Source organism: Protopterus annectens, chromosome 1.part0 (genome assembly GCF_019279795.1).
Source record: "Protopterus annectens isolate FY-2018-M chromosome 1.part0, PAN1.0, whole genome shotgun sequence".
Taxonomy (NCBI): Eukaryota; Metazoa; Chordata; order Ceratodontiformes; family Protopteridae; genus Protopterus; species Protopterus annectens.
In genome coordinates, this window is record NC_056725.1 from 690727344 (window position 1) to 690748595 (window position 21252).

The following is a 21252-nucleotide window of genomic DNA, read 5'->3' on the forward strand; positions in this document are numbered from 1 at the left end:
GGCAGGGCTCTGAACTGGAAATGACTGGACCCCAGCCGAAAGCGGAGAAATCTCCTGGAGCGTCTGTGAATTTTTATGTGATAGTACGCATCCTGAAGATCTACTGAGCACATCCAGTTGTCCTTCTGTAAGAAGGGCAGAATTGACTGAAGAGTGACCATTCGGAATCTTGTCTTCCTCACAGACTTGTTGAGTCTGCTGAGATCCAATATTGGTCTCCAGTCTCCCGTCTTTTTGGGGACCAAAAAGAACCTTGAGTAGATTCCGGGCTCTGAATGGTCTGTTGTAATTGGCTGAATGGCTCTTTTTTGCAGTAGTTTTAAGACTTCTAACTCTGCAATTTCCCTTAGACCGGGTGGTACATCTGGAAGGGAATTTGAGGGATAGAAAGGACTTTCCTCTAAAGGAATTATGCAACCCTCGGATATGATCGACTGTACCCATCTGTCTTGAGTGAGGGAACGCCAGGATTCTGGGTACAGCGATAGTCTTCCCCCGACTGCCTCCAAGGAGGGACAGCTGGGCAACATCTAAGGGATGCTGAAAGGGCTTGTCAGAGAGAGACTCTCTGTTTCCCTGGTTTTGTGGACCCCCTCTGCCTCTAGAGCGGTGTCTGTTGTTGTTACCCCCTCTGCCTCTAGGGGTAAACTGACCACGTGAATCCGGCGTGACTCCTTGGGATTTGCGGAACCACATTTTGCCACCCTTCTGTCCTTTGGGGTAAGGTCTAGAAGGGGTGGAAAAACGGACTCCTACGGCCGAAAGAGTTTTGCCATCCTGCTCACACCTGGTCAATGTTTCCTTCACTTGAGGGCCAAACAAAGCTGACCCATCAAAGGGAGAGTTTGTGAAGGACGCCTTAAAGGGATCTGCAAAATTACATAGCCGCATCCAGGCTTGGCGTCTAAGAGCCACACCTGTACCTGCGGCCCTACTCGCTCCATCAGCAGCATATGATATTAGCCGCATGGAGGAGTTTGCAATGGAGTTAAGGGTTCCTAGCTGCGAAGCAATTTTTTTCTGAGCCCCTGCAGCTGTAGGATCCTGCACCACTTCACCTAGCTCCTTAAGGATATCCCTTTGGAGTCTGGTGAAGTGACATAGATAGTTCAGCGAACGCATAGCAAAGGTCGCTGAAGAAAACATCCGCTTACCATACCTATCCATGGTCCTAGAGTCCTTATTAGGAGGATGGACAGGTACGGAAGGATCTGCAAGTCCCTTCTTGGTGGCAGCCGCCACCACCATGGCATCAGCGGGGACACCTTTTGTGAGGAATTGCTTGTCCGACAGGGCAGTAATAAATTTAGAAGGCCTCCTAGGGACTGGCTCTACAGAGTCAGGAGCAGCCCACGCCTTTCGGGCAATAACCTGCATAAGGGGGTCGAAAGGCGGAGACACCCAGGAGGTGGAGGGCCGAGATCCAAACGCCTCCAGGTATACTGACTCATCCTCAGAGGGATTATTGGTGGGCCAGTTTCCCCTCTGTCTAAGGAGTTCTAGGATGTCTGAGAAGGAGACATCCTCAGAGGGGGATCTTGGGGATCCTTCTGACTCATCTAAGTCAGTATCTGAAGTGATAGACTCGGGGGAGTCTACATGTTTCCTCTTACAAGTCCTCTTCCGCGGAGGATCTCCCGACAAATCAGGAGAATCCTCGGAAGAGGGGGATATTCCCAGTGGGGAAACCTGAGGCGGAGGATCTCTGGGTCCTGTAGCAAGAGAAGTGGCAGAGATGTCAACAGGCACTATAGAGGGAGGAGCTAAGGGAACAGACTGCTGGCTGAGACCAGTGGCCAGCACACTCTTCATCACCTCAAGGCTCCCTCCCAGGAGGTCCGAGAGAACCCGCTCCGAAGAACTAGGAACTCCAGGGCCCACCGAAAGGGAAGGCTCCGAGGCAGATGTCGGAGCCGAGCTCACCAAGGCCGAGGCTCCAAGGGGAAGAGCCAGCCAGAAGTTAATAAAGGGTGGCAAAGGGGTGAAAAGCTTCAATGAAGTTTCCTAGCTTTAAGTATAGGTTTGATGGAGACCTTTATATTTATAACATTTTCATACCTCACATTTTTCCATTTCTGTCTCCATCGTTGTCTCTGTATTTTACTCTGCAGGCTTATTAGGGGCCAATTGTTATGAAAGATGCTGATATACCATGTATTCCTCTTTCATCCAGCACATATATTTCACCTGATTTTGCACATTTAGTCTTGTATATTTTTATGTTTATAATATCAGCTGTTATCAAGATCTTTGCGTGTGCACATATCTGGTTTGAATGATTTATGCTGTTACAGATATTATGTTTAGAAGCACACGCTGTACAAATTATAGATGCAGTCTTTTGAATGATCATTTTTGTACAGTTATAATTATGCTAAATAGCTCATGTGTAGATATTAATATCTTTATTAATTGGATCCCTATTTTAAACATGTATTTATACATACAAGTATTTCAAATGGGATTATATCGCTTATTATTAAATACTAAACATGCGTGCCATTTTTTTACTAGTATGCATATAAGTGCAGTATTTATAGGAAAATAGTATGTAATTGTGAAACACTTTATTTGCTGCATACTGTCTATGAGATGGTTACATAGATACTTAAAATATTTTAAAACATTTTGAATGTTACATGCAGCAGCAGTTAAAGTAGGGTAAAATGTTATTTTAGAACATTTTTATTGTACACTGTTTACAAAATGTCTGCATATATATTTTAAATATTTTAAATAATTTAAAACATTTTATAAGATTTTATATTTAGTAGGATGTGGCATCAGAGTTGCTTGTAACGTTTTACTACAAAAGTGATGTCAGTTTAAATATTTTATGTATAACAGGATGTGACATCAGAGTTGACTTCAGCATGTCCAAACAGGATGTGACATCAGTAGTTGACTCTAGCATTTTGCTATAAAAGGGATGCTAGTATGTTTGTTTGTTAGTGGCCTGATGAAGATTCGTTGAAAGCGCTAGCCCTGTGTTCTAATTATTTTAATAAACGTGGTTTCTACTGGACGCTTGGATTTATTTTTACATGCTGGCTGCGTGTTTTTTCTACAAGCTATTGCCCAGTGGATGAGTAGGTTCGAATGAACACTCTATGGTGATTTTGACTCTTTTTTATTGGATTAAGAGTTCGCAAAGTAAAGCGGTTTGTAGGTTACAGCTTCGTTTCTTTTTGTGGAACATTTGGTTACCTTTTGTGACTGACTTGAATTGAACACAGCAAGTATACTTCCCACTATTTAAGCCTGGTTTTTTGTTGTATTTTAATGCAATAAAGTGTCTCACCACATATATTACAAAAATAGAAATGTGCTATATCTGTCTTCCCCATTATATGTTTAACTTACTGATTCATTAGAGTGACAAACATCATGTAGCAGACTGGAATGTGAACTCTACCCATAAGTATAATTATGTCTCATTTTCAATAGTATTACTCTATAAGAGTACTTCTCCAAAGTTTGTGTCCATCACCCAAACAATTTAGCACATGTTCCTCAAAACTAGATATCCCACCCCTCTCTATGTACAGATTTATATTGTCTTCTCAGGCTTACACCCTAAATTATGCCTTCTGTAGTTTTTGCATCTAATCACACTTGTATGTTTAGACTTAAGATGCACCCCTTGTGTCTGAATGTATAACTCCACTCCAACCCTGAGGCAGCCACATCTCACAGTTGCTTTTGTTGTTTTACCATTCCTCCATGTCTGTCAGTATCCCCATCTGATATAATGCATGTAATCAGTGAAATAATGTGCTTGTTGGCATATATGCACTTCACCGTTTTTTCGTGTTGGCTTGTATGCACTTCTAATTGAAATGCACTGATTTTCTCATAGGCTACGGATGAGTAAAACTACAAAACTCCATAAAGACCTTCCAACACACACACACATGCTGAGCAGTGCAATGCAGTTGAAATGCACTCATTTCTAATATTAATAAGGAAGCATAACCTTTAACACAAACCTGAAACTAGTCACAATGATTTTCTTCCTTGCTAATGATCTCTGTCCCATATTGTTTTTTTAATTTAGCACCATAATGCCAAATGCTGAATTCTGCAGTCATCTTAAAATGTTACACTTCCTAATCACATTAAATGCAGAAGAAAATGTCACAGCTGCATCCAGTAGAAAAAAACATTGCCTTTTTTCTTGTATATTAATATGTGTGATGCAAACAATTCTACTTAACCTGTCCATTAGGCAGATAAACAAGGAAATCAACATTACAACAAAGCTTTGAAATAGTCACAGCATATTGTTTTAGGTCAATGTTGCTTTCACACTGCAGAGCGCAATAAACAAGTTTCTGTTCCTCTGTTTATTCAACCACACTTATCGGATCTTTCTATTTGTACAAAAGTATAGAACAATGCTATGTTGTTTTCCCATTACACAGTTTTTTTTGTTTACATGTCTGTTCAACTGCACGTAACACAACTTTCTGTTAGCGTGGTAGCTATGTACAGAACAGAGCTATGCTGCCTTCCATTTATATAGTACTCCATGCTAAATATTTCTGAAAAAAAAATCTAAAGCTCTATTCAGTAAGATTAGCTTCCCTTCCATGCGTGCATTACTGTGTATTGCATCCACTGCATATTCTGCAAACACAAGAAAGGAATGAAATAAATACTACATCACAGCTTTCTATAACAGAAGTACCTTCAATACCATGTGTACATATTGTCAGAATAAAACTATGCTGCATTCACATTAAACAGTACACCAAACAGGCAGTTTGTTCTATCCATTAACACTGCATAGTAAAAGAATGCTGAGAGTCATGCAGAGAACAAGGAAGAGGAATTTGGCAGAAAGAAGTCACAACAGCGTGGTGAAAGATTGGGAGAAATGGGCTTTAATATGGGACAAACATATCTAGAAATATATATAAAGTTTAAGTTAGCGGTAGGTTTTTACCATATTTTCTATTCTTCAATTTCTAAGGCATTTGGTTAACTGTCAGCATCGTGTGAAAGTAAAAACAAAGTTTTTGTCATTTATATATATATATATATATATATATATACACACACACACACACACACACACACACACACACACACACACACACATATATATGTACATATATATATATATTATTTTAAGAAATGTTTTTTTTTTTCATTTGCATTACGTGTGGCTTTTTTTATGAAATAAAACTGCATATGGTCCAATTTTTCAGCATTCACAATGCAAAGAGGTGCAAGAACACTGAGCTATTTGGAACAAGATATTATCCACTAATGATCAAACCTAAAGCTGTCTTTGGCATAAGGTTTGGGGCTTTTGGTACTGGCCTTAGTTCACACCCTGAAGTGGAACAAACTACCATCTGGTGAAGGGGGAGCCTTGTAAAGGTAGCAGCTTTGCAGTTAGTAACAGGTAGAATATTAATAGAAAAGAAAGCATGCTTTTTCCAGGTCTGATCAATAGGCTTTCCTGTTCCAAAGTCAAGCAGACTGAAAAGTGAATTTGTCATACCAAAATAAAGTGAAATATTTGTGGTCAGTGGCCCGGATAGGAACCAAATCAATATCACACTTGCCAGTGTGAGCATACAGATGGATGGGAAGTACAAGACATACTTCATTTCCAGTCCTGATCTTCTGGTCATGGGATATAAATAATAAGGCAAAATGATTAATCTGATGTTGGCAAAACCTCAGGATAACTATAGCCAGTACTGCACCCATTTACTTAAGAAAGTATAGAGACTTGGATGCTAGCAGTGACATTGCAGATAGGCTTCGTGGTTGACATGTTGCAATAACAGAGGAGAAGAAATGATGTAACTACTTCTCCAGTCCCTGAGGCCACGGCTTTAGAGAGGGATGTTAACCCCCTGGAGTGGTTCTTATTAACTAAATCTTTACATCACTTGTTCACGTGTCAGCTGTGTAGAAACAGAATTAACTTACAGTCAGTGGCACACATTTTTTGGCAAACGTATTTCTGATTTCTAATTCTATGTACACAATACAACACAATTATTTTCTAGTAACTATGCTGAATTCATCTGCTTTGCCTGCCATACTTTTAAGAAAAAGTGTGTCCCTAAGCCTGTGAATGTACTTTAATTCCTACAAATGTACAGTAATGAGAGGTTTATATCATTCTCCTAACTTAGTACCATGCAAGTCATGGTTTCTGCATTTATTTTTAAAGGAGCAAAAATTCTATACATTATAAAAGCATCAACTGTCCCAGATCCATACATGTAAATGACAGTTACAGATGAATTAAAAACGTATCTCTGATTAGAATGTTACATGTTAAGTTTCTGAATTAAAATGTCTAGTGTAATATGGTTGGCACAAATGCTGCATTTGAATTTTATATTTAGCATGTTTAGAATATATATCCATGAAAAAAAGTTTAGGGAAGGAATCAGTTTAGGAAACAAGTCTATAAATCAGAAATTTCTGACTGCTGGGGGGTAGGGGTCTGGAGACATTCCAGAAATTCTGGACATACCTAAGCCCTGCAAATTTATTATGTATTTATTTATCTCTCACGTATTCCTTAACCAAGGAAGGAATAATATTGTGGTCTTTCTCTCTCTCTCTCTCTCTCTCTCTCTCTATATATATATATATATATATATAGCTATAACTAGATACATATATAACTACCTTCCTCAAACTTACTGCTGACTCCATTGTCTATCTAGTACCTATACTAATCAACAGATCTATTCAGAAATCCACCATCCCTACCCTATGGAAATCCATTTTCACTATTCCCTTGCATAAAGGTGGAAAATCTATAGACCCATCTAATTACCAACCTACAGCTATTCAATCTCCCCTTTCTAAGATTCTCAAAAAATGTATCCACTCACAACTACTCAACTACCTCCTCCAGCATAACCTCTTTACTTCCACTCAGCATGGTTTCTATCCCAACCACAGCATAATTACTGCCCTCTTATCCTTGACACATACCATTGCCGAGGCCCTGGACAATAACAAACTCATATCATGTCTCTTCCTTGACCTTTCCAAAGCCTTTGATACAGTCTCCCATCCCCTACTACTATCTAAACTTGCAGATCTCAATCTATCTTCTTCCTCCCTTGCTTGGTTCTCCAGTTACTTATCCTGCAGGCAGCAATCTGTCAAATGGCTCTCTTCCACTTCTCCATTCATACCTGTCCCATCCGGGGTACCAAAAGGTTCCATCCTGGGTCCCCTCCTATTTAATGTCTTTACCAATGATCTCTATACTTCTTGTAAACAATCCTCCCACATCCAATATGCAGACGACTCGACTCTCATCTCCATCTCAGACAATATCTCCAATCTCCACACTCTTACTCAACAGGCCTTCCTATCCACTGAACAGTGGTTGTCCAGGAATCTACTCATTCTCAACCCTAAAAAGACCAAACTCTTATTATTTTTCCCCCGATCTCTCTCTCACCTCAAATCAACCTTTACTATTATTTCCTCTAATAACAATGTTATCCAACCTAAAGCTCACACTAAACTCCTTGGGGTCATCATAGATGATGAACTCAAATTCAACCTGTACATCCTCCAAAGCATAAAAAAGACTCACCAGAAACTTGGTTTACTGTACCACAACAAATAAATTTCTAACTACAAATGCCAGACTCTCCCTTGCACAAGCTCTTCTCCTCCACTCCCTTCTATATGCTGCCCCAGTATTCACCAATATCCAAACTACTACTTTAAATGAACTCCAACAAACTTACCACAAAATAGCTAGATTTATCACAAACTCTCCATACAATACACATCACTGCCTTGCCCTAAATACTCTCCACTTGTTAGAATTCCCCCATCTTCTGCTGCGGTCACAACTTCAAATGTTACACTTCATTATTTACAAACTTTCATCCTGCCCTGCTCTCTCTTCCATTATTTACAAACCTTCATCCTGCCCTGCTCTCTCTTTCATCATCCCTATCTACACTTCTCCGCGGACTCTCCGTACCTCTAATCAGCAACTACTACAAATCTACCAACCAAAAAAAAATAGTTGGCAAATTCCTATATAAACACTCCATCGCCCAAGCCTGGAACAAACTCCCAAGAGACATTTGCTCCATCATTCACCCATCCCACTTTAAAGAAAAACCCAAACTTCATCTACTTAACTCCAAAATATGCCCTTGTCAAGCCCCTACTTAAGCTTTCCACAACCTTACTATATACCTTTTCAGTCCCTCCACATACAGCTAAGTACTCCCTATTGTGGATACTTATTAAACTCTACAATCAATATCGTTGGACTTAACTCTTTTTGTAAATATGTAAATATATTTTTTAGTCTGTAAAAATATTGATATGTATACATCATGTGTTTGCATTTCTGCTTTGTCTCTGTAACGTTCTTGTATAACTGATTTTGACCATATTTTTGACTCTAATGTTTGATTCTCTGTAAACTGTTTGTGGGTTTTTTTTTGGAGCTTTTCTCCTTGGGTCTCCACTGAAAATGGGCCACAAGCCCAGCTGGACCAATCCGGTTAACAAATGTCTATATATGGAATTCCTTCAGTTGATTGACCTTCCGAAATGCTGAATGTCATATGACCAAGACCATATGATCGACATTTTGGTAGGCTGAAACTAAAATAAAAAAAATAAATAAATAAGAATTTTTTTGTAGGGAGGTAAGCCCCCTGCTAATTAAACATACCAACTTCGAGATCGCACTACACTGAGGAAAATTTCCAATTCCGCAATGTGCGGCAAATCTCTATTCACACTTTTCAACCTTCCGAAAGGGCATTTTGGAAGGTCGATCAACTTGAATGATATATATATATATATATATATATATATATATATATATATATATATATATATATATATTTACATATAGTATAATGCTAGCTTCAAGGGATCTAGAAATCCAAAAGGTAAATAAGAACCCAGGTCTAAAAAACTTGCATTAAAGGGTGGAAGCACTAGCAGGAGAGAGAAATTAAATGGCTAAATTGTAAGACTTAGCAGCACTAAAATGTGCTAAGAGGTATATACTGTGGCTATAGGGAAACAAAAGGTAAATCCAAGTACTTTCGCCATTTTTGTACTGCCTCAATGTAGCAGACAATACACTCTGAAGTGCTTTATTGTGATATTAAAATGGGTATGCTTATTTTTGTTTGGTTAAGACTGCTTAGCAACAAATGCAAAATGTATTTTTATTTTATTTATTTGGGATCAGTCTCTGGTTAAGTGCCTGAGAATCACGCAGCAGGCAGATTGAGACTGATAGAAGCAAACCACAAATGACAGAATGAAGCTTTTAAGCAGCTCATTGTATTCACTACAGCATCACTTCTTTGTATATCAAAACCGATCAATGTACATTACTCTTCTTAAATAAAATACTATGAGTGCAGAAGTACTTTCCTGCAAATATGCTGTGAAACATAGTAAACCAACAGTTTATTCCTTTTTGCAGTCTTCTTATGACTTAGTGTATGCCTGTCTCACATTTAAAATGTCAAAATTCATCCATCATTTTGAGCCTTCTATGTCTTCAACAAAGGGTGTTCTAGTTATGTAACACTCTTTTTTGTAAAATGGTATTACATCTTGTCTCCATTGTGCCACTGACCTTGCATCATCACACTGTGGCATCTTGTTCTCATACTCTTCTTTTTTTAATATGTCATTCACGGACTCCAGACATTTTAGTAAAATACAATTCTCTTTGATGCTCTTTCTCAGCCTGCTTTTTTTCAGGACTATACATACTAAGCATCTTTACTCTGTGTTAGTCTCGCCCTCACTTTATGGCCACTTGCTGACAGCACACCATTGTATTGCCTTTTTTCTGACCTTCTATTTATTGCATAATGATTTATGCTGTTCCACCACATTATTACATTGGTTATGGTTCCAATGATGTCAGTACTACCAACGTTGTACTCTAAATGCACTCTTACTGTAACATTACGTAATCAGGATATGCCATACAAACTAATAAAATATCAATACTGTGCTGCAAGCCAACATTTGGCTTTGAACCACTAAGAAAATGAGCAAACCAAATGCCAGATTAGTCCAAAGGATCATCAAAATGTTCAAAATAACCCGAGAAAAATGATCTAGCCAAGGTATTCGAGGAGGCAATAAATTTATGTCATTCAAAAATCCAAACAAATTTAGCACTTTCATCCGACTAGCATCCAGGACTTCATCAGAATCAAAACAAGGTAATAAATTAACCATTTCAAATAATAAATCTTACCCCCACATCGCAAGACAATCTAATGAAATAAAAGTAACATATACATTTCAAATTGATGATAAAACACTGCCAAACATTAAAAGACAAATACCTTACAACCTACTTGTTGTGACACAATCAACTTGAAAACACCCGTCAAAACAAGTCATAATAATATGTTTAATCAAACAATATTAGCCCATCTATTTAACTCACTATTGATGGAAATTCCATCAGTTACACCTGGTGTGTACTGGCATCAAACTGTTAATTGCCAGATCATTTCACAATGTAGCAACTTGTTCTTCCAATCAGCACAATAAGCAGTGGGATAAAGTTTCTCCATAGCTGTAAACTTAAATTTACTAAAGCAGCTAAAAATCGATGAGTGTCTAGCCAATCCACTTTTGTCATCTTTGTTCCTAATACTGTAATTGTACTGACAGATTCTCCTGTTCAGTGTTGCTTCCATTTTCCCAAAGTAAAAAGCAGAACAAGAGCAGCATCTGGCAAGATACGTAATTTTATCAAAATTACAGTTGTAACGACCTGGGAGTAACTATTTTTAACAGAATCTAGAATCCCTCCACTTGATTAATTCTCAATGAAAGTGCATTGATTACACCTACCACATTTAGATGTATTGTAAAAAATATTCTGTCTTAATAAAACAGGGTTTCTCTAAAACACATTTGATGTTTCATCTATTCTTATAAACAAAACGGGGAAGTGCGGGAAGACTGTTAGTACCACATTCAAACCTATACAAAATAATCCAATTCTTCCATACAATACCTTTTATACTTTCAGAATTTATCGAAACACCATGTGAAATGTGAAATTGCTTGGATAAAAAATGTACATACACTGTTGTTCATATCAGAGTGTACCATGTGCCTAAGACCAATCCGTAGAATGGGGCCATATTTATCTTTTCTAAAATCCAGAACTTTAGTGATACTGGAGTCAATAAGCTCCTTGAGGTATCCCCTTTCAAGCAATATAGCTTTCAATTTGTCAAGTTCAATAGCACATTGTTGATCCTCAGAATTTAACCTCAAAATTCTAATGCACTGACTCATGATCACACCTTTCTTCTGGTACAAAGCATGGCAGCTCTTGTAGTGCAAGAAAGAATTACTGAAAGTTGGCTTCCAGTAAACAGCTGTTTCAAGTTTACCAGAAAACCCCTTCTTGATGGATTCATTAACACCTTTGGTTGTGATTTAGGGTTAAACAATGATCAAACAGGTACTGTGTCTCTTTTTTCATTTTATAATTCAATGTTTTTAATTATACAGCCCTCAGTATCTATCCAATGCATCACAGGTTATTTGCTAAGGGGTTCAACTTCATTCCTTCTTGGAGAGCTAGGTTAGCTGATACCCTGGTTGATTTAAAAATCTTTACCAGGAAGTTGAACTTACACATGTTATTTGGAGGTGGTAATCCCATACAAGGTTTTGATTGTACATTATGACAGAAAAGCACCAAGAAAAGATAAATATGGCCCCATTCTACAGGTTGGTCTTAGACACATGGTACACTCTAATAATGAAGAGTCCATGCTAATTTTTGCTCTGGACAGTTTCACATTTTGCATGGTGTTTCAGTGCTCAATGGAATTCTGAAAGCAACAATGATATTGTACGGAAGAATTGGACTATTCTGAATGGGTCTGAATGTGGTACTAACAGTCTTCCCGCACTTCCCCATTTTGTTTTTAAGAAAAGACGAAACATCAAATGTATTTTACAGAAACATGGTTTTATTAAGATAGAATGTTTTTACAATAGATCTGGATGTGGTAGGTGTAATCAATGCCCTTACACTGAGAAGTAATCAAGTGGACAGATTCTAGATTCTGTTAAAAAAAGGTTACACCCAAGTCGTTACAACTGTAATTCTGATAAATCTTGTCATTGCTCTTGTTCTGCATTTTACGTTGAGAAAATGGATATGGCACTGAACAGGAGAAACTATCAGCACAATTACAGTATGCCAAAAGTGGATTGGACAGACACTCATTGATTTTCAGCTGCTTTAGTAAATTTAAGTTTACAGTTATGGAGAAACTTTATCCCATGGCTTATTGTGGTAACTGGAAGAACAAGCTGTTGCCAGAACACCACCAGGTTTAAACAACTCACTTTCTATCATTAGTTAAAAAGACGGGCTAATATTGTTTGATTAAACATATTATTATGAATTGCTTTGACAGGTGCTTTCAAACTGATTATGTCACAAGTAGGTTGTTAAGGTACTTGTTTTTTAATTTATTTACATTAGGATGTTTTGCAGTGTTTTATCATCAATTTGAAATATGTATGCTACTTTTATTTCATTAGATTGTCTTACGATGTGCAGGTGGGTTTTGTTAATTAAAAGGGTTACTTTGTTATGCTGTTTTGATTCTGATGAAGTCCCAGATATTAGTGGGACAAAAGTGCTAAATCTATTTGGATTTTTGTATGGAGTGAAGTTATTGCCTCCTCGAGTACCTTGGCCGGATACCTTTCCTTGGGTTATTTTCATCATTTGGCTTTGATAAACACGTACTAATACTTTGACTACAGTAGTTTATCCTTTGCTACTTTTGATTTTAGTAATTAATCATCAAATGCAATGTAAATTGACATTTACAGAACAGCAGATACAGTAAGTTGTTCAATAATGTTTATTTTCCAGACATGAAAACTGTTAACCTCATACTATTTTGTGCAACATCTTTTCAACCAGTACCCCACGTTACAGAATATATATATGCATAACATATCTTACTTAAATTAAAATCTAAAATGATCATTGGCAACTAGTCTCGTCACCCTGAAGACGTACTAACAATTCGCCAACCTACTTCCCCATGCTAATTCACTTAGCATATATTACCTGTTTCGAGGGCTGCCATCATGTAATATTCCAAGATATTCCACAGCTAATCAAACCTCTTAATGTAATTTTTATGGAGCATCTTTTTTCCACAAAATCAGAGTATTAAAAAGGGGTGTATATTTACAGAGGTGGTTGACAATGACAGTTACCAGTTTCAAGACATGGTGAAAAAAACACGGGGTTGTGATAAAACAATTTTGGAGAAGTGAGAGGTTGAGGAGATATGTAAGGGCCACATGAATGCTAAATAGCAGTGTTAAACCATAAATGAGAAACACACAACTCATTGCTGGTTTATGTCAAGCAGAAGTGAAAACAGGAAATCCACCAATGTATGTAAAATCCTTGGCATGCTAACAGACGAAAGGGCTGTTCACAATGTCAGTAGAAGGCAAGTTATGATAGCTGAGACAGTAATTTAATCAAGACAGTTAAAAAAACAACATTAAGACAAAACCAAACATATCCCTGCTGAATAAAAGTGATGAATTATTCACTTTGAAGTACAGGTTACATGTCTGTTACAGTCCTGCTTACCTGTGCAGCTTCTTTTTCCTGAAGTTGTTCCACAATATCTGCCAATGTGGTCTTCTTCTCACTGAAATAAACAGATTTATTTATGTACAGCACTGAATCAGGGCCAACAAAGTATGACAGAAGTAAACTACATTTTGTGACCCTGCAGACAATATAGAAAAATACAAGTGATCGGTTTACTCCTCCTTATGTTTTGGCAGTTAGTGAATAGTAAATAGATATCTCTAGCTACAAATACATCATACATTAAAACATGAAATCAGATCATGCTTTCCTTGTCGCGCACGCAGTCTATTATATGAACAGTATGAAACTTTTTCATTTTGAATTTGTTTTAATGACAGGAACCTATACATCAATACACTCATCATTTTACTTTAAAAGAGATCCACACCCAAAAATTGGGGGAAAAAACACATTTTTCAGCAAATCTTGAACTTTCTTGCATTGCTAATGCCTTTGTATCAAAGAAAAGGATTGTTATTTTCTAATTTGTTATACCCCAAAATGATCTGAAGGAGGCTGCCATGGCTAGAATTATTTTGCTTTACAGCCAATACTTTTGCCTTCCTGATGTCATGCTATCGGGAAGAAAGAAATCCTTATGACAAAGGGATCATTTATTGTGGTTTTCTCTTTCACCTGTTTACAACATTGCTGTGACTGCATTTGTAATTACTTTGCTCCCTTTGATTTTCATTAGTGGCCATCTCTGTTACAGCATTTTAAGGAATATTTGAATAACAGGCTTGTTCAAGTGTAAGCAATCTGACCCTTGTGATTAAAAGCATTACTTGGGCTGAGATGATTTGTGCCGTATTCACAGTTTTAAATATTGCAGGCAGAATTTAAATTTTTGATGGTAATCTTCTTTCCCCAACTCACTGACTTGTTTCAACAAAACAGTGGATACAATGCAAAAATGCTGTAACAAAACACAAGAAGAAATATGAACTTTTACAGAAATTACAGCGCAGAAAAAATGCAAACTCAAACACTGAGAGAAAGCAAGACAGGTAGGTGAACACATTAGTTTTCATTTTTTGGGGCACTGAGTTTTATTAAAGGAAAATACATTATTATCTGAAAATTAAGCCTAAAAGCCCTGGCTTTGTTCAGATTCCAGGTTAAACTGTTTATCTAAGTGTGTTGCTAGCAATCTGTAACTGAAAAGGCACATTTAAATGTTATTGTTTTTTTAAGGGATCTGCAGTTAGGATAAGTGACCTAACTTACTGTGCCACTCTTAGTAGCTGTTGTGATGTAACAGATACGACAGATGCAGGAAAGAAATGCAAACATAATTATTAAATGATATATATTTTTTCTGTACGTGAAGTGTTTACTATTGGACTACAGGAAAGGAAAACCACTTTTTGGAAAGAAAAAATGTGACTTTTGGGTGGAGTTCTCCTTTAAACAGGAAGTGTTATCTGTTAAAAATAATGGTATTCAAAGCACTCAAAACTATTTGGGAAGAGATATCACAGACATGAAAGCAATCACTTTTCCAGATAAACATTACATTTCACTCATATCAGTGAAAAAAAAACATCTACTTGTGTATGTTCGTTGTCTCTCTTGTGCAGTGAACACATACACAAAATTGAATATGCACATCCATACATACTTGAAATGCAAAGTACATTTTCACATTTTGGTCATTCTGCTTACCTTGTTACTCTGTTTTAATGTTGAACTGCAGAAAGTTAAATCAGCTATTAAAATGCCTGAAAAAGTATATGCTTAGTGGCTTAACTACCTTTTCACATTTTAGTAATTGCAGTCTGTCTATCGGGACAGACTTCTTAGCCATACCTCTCAACCTGAAAACATCAAAAATCTGGACAAAGTAGGGTTGCCACCTCTCACTGTGGCTAAAACAGGATTAAGGCCACACACCTCACATGACCAGTAACCCCGCCAATTCCCGACTCCATTTTCTGTCCATTTTGTGACATTAGTATGATGTCAGCAGACAGGAACGCCCTCTTTTTCTGTTCCTGATGCCTGCTTTCAGACGATTTACTATGCTTTTCTGTAAAAAAGCATAGTAAATCAGTCGAATTAAGAAACTCTGATAGTCTGTTTCATTTTCTGAAACAGAATACTGGAGTTTGCATGGTGTTTTTCGGACTACCGGAGAATCAATTTTATTTCCAGATAGTCCGGTAAAAAAAAATGGATAGGTGGCAACCCTAGGACAAAGGCCCATCAAAAGTGGGTACAACTGGCAAAAAATCTGTATGCTGATTAAAAAGAAGTTATGTAGTCACCATAACATTCCATGTGAGTTGTTCATCTCTCCTCCTTTCTTACTAGTGCATTCGGAGCCGATCCTCGGCTCCAACTCGGCCAGCTACAAAGCTCGAAGTCTCCAACCAGCTTGAGGCCAACTCCCTATCCCATGATGCACCCTGTGTTACCTCAGATCTTGTTTGCTGCCCAGTATACCATATACCCTACTCACTTCCTAAGAAAGAAACAATGGAAAAAAAAAAAAACAATCAGACCATGACAAATCATAATTCTCGGCCATCGAGAAACCTGGAAGGAGGTATGGGTGGGACATAAGAATGAAGGCAAAATGAACAACTCACATGGAACGTTATGGTGAGTACATAACTTCTTTATGTGGAGTTATTCTTTTTCGCCGTTCATTCTTACTAGTGGGCAGCGTCCCAAGCACCATCTTTCTCAGGTGGCTCAAGGGAGTATATTCATCAAGACAGCAAAACCAAAGGAAGCCCTGTCCTGGAGGCCCTATCTACTTTGTAATGAGTGATAAAGGTATGAGACCTTGACCAAGTGGCTGCTGCAAAAATCGTATCTATTGGTAACCTAGCAGCAAAAGCTGAAGAAGTGGAAACAGCTCTATTTGAATGGGCCTTAATTTTGTGTTGTAAAGGAGCATCCACTGATGAATAAGTAAAAGAAATGCAATCTGATACCCATTTTGACAAAGTGGTTTTTGCCACAGGTCCACCTTTTTTGAATTTTGAATAGGACACAAAGAGCTGTTCAGATTTTATAAAATCTTTGGTTCTATGTAGGTAAAATCGAAGTTGCCTGTGAACATCAGGTTTGTGCAGCATATACTCCAACTTATTGCTATCATTAGGGAAAAAACGGTAATTCTATTGTTTGCTTAAGATTAAATTCAAAACAAACTTTAGGTAGGAATGATGGGTTAGTTCGTAACGAGACTATCAGAATGAAAAATCAAATAAGGAGGTTTAATGGACTAAGCTTGTAATTCTGAAACTCTCCGAGCAGATGTGATAGCTACTAAGAAAATGTTTTTCCAAGATAAATACTTATATTCACATGAAGAAGCTGGTTCAAATGGTGGAAGAATGATTCATGAAAGCACAAAATTTAAATTACAAGGTGCATAAGGAAATTTAACGGGTGGTCTTAGGTGTGTAGTCCCCTTAATAAAGGCTTTGGATAGTTTGTGTGGCATTGCGGAATATCCTTTCTGCTATTTCTTCCTTGAGGGACCACTCATGGGGCAAAAAGTTGCCCTGCTTAGTTTGTCTGCTATCACATTGGATTTCCCCAGGATGTGGGTTGCTGACAGAAAGCGCTGGGTGAATTTAGCCCACTGCCATACTCTCAGGGCCTCGTGACAAAGGGGATAACACCTGGTTCCTCCTTGTTTGTTTATGTACCAGACTACAGACATGTTGTCTGTCTGTGAATCACAATTGTTCCCAGAGGAAGAGAGTCCTGAAAGTACTGCAGCACCAAGAGTACCGCTCCCATCTCCAGAACGCTGATGTGCAGATGAGTCTCTAGTTCGTTCCATGTGCCTTGGGCTGTTCTCCCCTGATAATGCTCATCACCCGATAAGGGAAGCGTCCATGGTCACAGTGGCCATTGGAGTGGGTAGGACAAAGGGACGACCTATTGTTATTTGATGAGATGTCAACCACCACCAAAGATCCTTTTTGCAGGAATTCATTAGAGAAGTTAGATGTGACATAGGTAGTTCTTGTTAGGACCATTGTGTGAACAGGAGCCATTGTAGAATTCGCATGTGCATGCGACTCAAGGGAATTGCTATGATTGCAGCCGCCCTCGTCCCCAGCAATTTGAGCACCTCTGAGGCTGGTACCTTGTCTCTCGATAAAATACTTTGAACCTGTCGTCAAAGTACCAAAATCCTTTCTGAAGGACGTTTTAGTGTGGTGGTGGTGGTGGTATCTAAATCTGTTCCTATAAAAACAATATGTTGCAATGGCAACACTGCAGATTTTTCTAAGTTTATAGTAATCCCCAATTGGCTGCAAAGGCTCAAAGTGTTGTCCCTGGCTTGTATGAGCTGATGACCAAAGTATCAAAAAACAGACACTAATCCACGTAGCTCGAACAGGAATGAAAACCACTGAAATATAGCGACAATCTTACTTTATTCCAATCATGTACAACGTGAAGCAATGTAGACAACCAGGTTAAGCGCTTTCATCTGATAGCAACAGACTTCCTCAGAACCAATTAATTCCAAGTAGATCACTCCATTTATATCACAATTTGGCGCCAAAAATCAATAATAGATCAATTAATTCTATTAAAATATTCTATAAATGTGAACTATATGAAAAAGCATTGTATAATAAAAAACTCTCATTAAATCTAATATTTATACCTATATAAATAATACTAATAATGATGATATACAAGTATTTAAATATATAAATATACAAATGTATATATATATATATAAAAATAAAATACTAGTGTTAAGATAGCATAATTGTCTAACATTCCTATACATCATATACCTATAAAATAGTGTATGTCATGAAAAACTACTACCTATGATTGTATCAATTCATAATAGATAAAAAGACCTAAAACTTAATATGTCTAAACCATATAAAAAATGTATATTATAAAAGATGTATAACTGTACTAAACTCCATATATGGTGTTACATAGTATATTGAATACAGTGGCTACATAAGGGAACAACTACTGAAGATCTATCTAATTATGTTCCTCATCTTAGTCTAAAATTAAAAATGGTTTTAAACTAATATATTCGTTGAGTCCCGGATAGGTTGTGGCATCACAAATAATCTGCCACTTACTCTCCAATAATCCAAGATATGCTTTCCAATTTCCAATTTCTGCTGACATCTCAACTTTGTCAATAATAGCAAACCTAAACATATGTTCTTTCCCCTTATCAATCACATGTTTACTAAGGGCATTTTTTGTATATAGTTCACATTTATAGAACATTTTAATATAATTAATTGATCTATTATTGATTTTTGGCACCAAATTGTGATATAAATGGAGTGATCTACTTGGAATTAATTGGTTCTGAGGAAGTCTGTTGCTATCAGATGAAAGCACTTAACCTGGTTGTCTAAATTGCTTCACGTTGTACATGAATGGAATAAAGTAAGATTGTCGCTACATTTCAGTGGGTTTCATTCCTGTTCGAGCTACATGGATTAGTGTCTGTTTGTTGATACTTTGGTCATCAAACTTGCTTTTATTGTATGAGCTGATGCCTGGTGGTGGTGATGAGGAGTCAGTCGTCTAAGTACAGAAACAACTGGAATCCCAAATGTCTCAGGTGAGCCGTGACCACTGACATGGATTTGGTGAAGACTCTGAGGGATGTAGTGAGACCAAAGGGCAGAGCTCAAAACTGGTAGTGACTGGCTCCCAGCCAGAAGTGCAGATGATCCCTGGATGGTCTGACCATTTTTATATGGCAGTACGCATCCTGGTGATCTATAGAGCACATCCAGGTGTCTTTTCCTAGAAACGGAAGTATCAACTGTAGTGTGACCATCCAGAACTTCTCCTTTTTGACAGACCTGTTTAGTCTGCTGAGGTCCAATATAGGTCTCCAGTCCCCTGTTTTCTTTGGAACTAAAAAGAACATTGAGTAAGTTCTGGATCCTATCTGGTCTGCAGGGACCTGTTGGATGACACTTTTTTCTAACAACCTTCAAATCTCTATGGTTGCTTGTTCCCTGTGACCAGGTGGAACATCCAGGATTTTTGTTGTTACAGGTGGTGGGGTGGCGAAGGGAATAAAGTATCCTCTGGATATGATGATTTGTACCCATCTGTCTTTTGTAATTTTTAGCCAGGCTCCTGGGTGCAAAGATAAACCTCCCCCTACTGCCTCCAGAGCTGGACAGGCGGGCCTCCTTTCAGGAGTGCTGATCAGACTTTCCAGAGAATTAATCTCTTTTGCCCTGATTTTGCAGGCCCCCTCTGCCGCGACGACTGCGTCTTCCTTTATTACCACCTCCTCTGCCTCTAGAGGGAGTTTCACCATGTGTGTCAAGGAAGGCTCTTTGGGTTTTACAGAACCACATCTTCCCACTCCTCCGACCTTTAGGATAAGGTCTGGTAGGGGTGGAAAAATGGACTCCTAAGGCAGACAGATTCCTTCCATCTTGCTCACACCTAGTAAGCGTTTCCTTCACTTTTGGTCCAAAAAGGGAGGAACCATCAAAGTTTACAAAGGATGACTTATAGGCCTCCACAAAGGAACATAAGTGCATCCAGGAGTGTCTCCTAAGAGCAATTTCTGTACCCGCCGCACTACTTGTTCCATCAGCTGCATATGAAATCAGACACATGGAAGAGTTTATGAGGGAATTTAGAGTAGCTGAGAGGTTACTTTATCTGAAACCCCTGCAGCAACTGCAACCTGTAGAGTATCTCCTAACTCCTTAAAGAGATCTCTGTGTAGTCTAGTAAAATGTGTAAGAGAGTTCAGGGATCGAGGAGCAAAAGCCGCTGAACTAAACATGTGCTTCCCGTATCTGTTCATTATCCTAGAATCCCTATTAGGAGAATGGACAGATGTCTGACAACTCCTTTTTGGTGGCTACCGCCACCCCCATAGCATAAACGGGTACCCCTTTGGTAAGTAAAGCCTTGTCCTAGGGGGATGTTTTGAATTTGTTGGGCCTCTGAGAGACAGGTTCCATGCTATCCAGGGGCTTTCACACCTTTCAAGAGACAAGGACTATCAGCTCATTAATTGGCACCGAAGAGGTGGGGGGCTGAGACACAAAAGCCTTCAGGAGAACCGGCTCATCATCTGTAGGGTTGATGGACTGCCAGCCGTCCCGCTGTTTAAGGATTTGTAAGATATCTGCAAAGGCAATATCCTCTGAGGGGGACCATGGGGAGCCTTGTGATTCATCTAAGTTGGTGTCTGAGGTGATGGATTCCTGTGGGGAATCCAGATGCTTCCTCTTGCATAATCTTTTCCTGGGAACCTCATTAATGGGAACTTCTGCTGAGGTCTCGGAAGAGCAAGGTCCACCCAGTGGAGCTTCCTGAGCCTCCTAGTCTCTACGCTTTAGTGTGATCTGTGAATTAGAAAAAGACAAAGACACTTTAGGGGAGGAGGTCACTGGTCCTGAACATGCGGATGTCCTAGGGGACATTACTCTCCTCATGACATCGAAGGCACCTCTGCTCCTTTGTAAAGAAATCCCCAGATCCAAAGGAACTGAGGATTCCCTTGGCACCCGTACTGCAGGCTCTGACCCCAAGGTAGGAGCTGAACTCATCCGTGCCGAAGCCCCAAGCTG

At 38.4% G+C, this 21252-nt stretch overlaps 1 protein-coding gene across 1 annotated transcript in view; it reads right to left on the minus strand.

The window, feature by feature from the left end:
- Positions 1-21252, minus strand: part of LOC122794071 (spectrin beta chain, non-erythrocytic 4-like) — a 1992331-nt gene that overhangs the window by 583017 nt on the left and 1388062 nt on the right. Inside the window, exon 14 of the mRNA XM_044062212.1 lies at positions 13670-13730. Coding sequence (XP_043918147.1) covers positions 13670-13730 — 61 coding nt within the window. The remainder of the gene's footprint in view (positions 1-13669; positions 13731-21252) is intronic.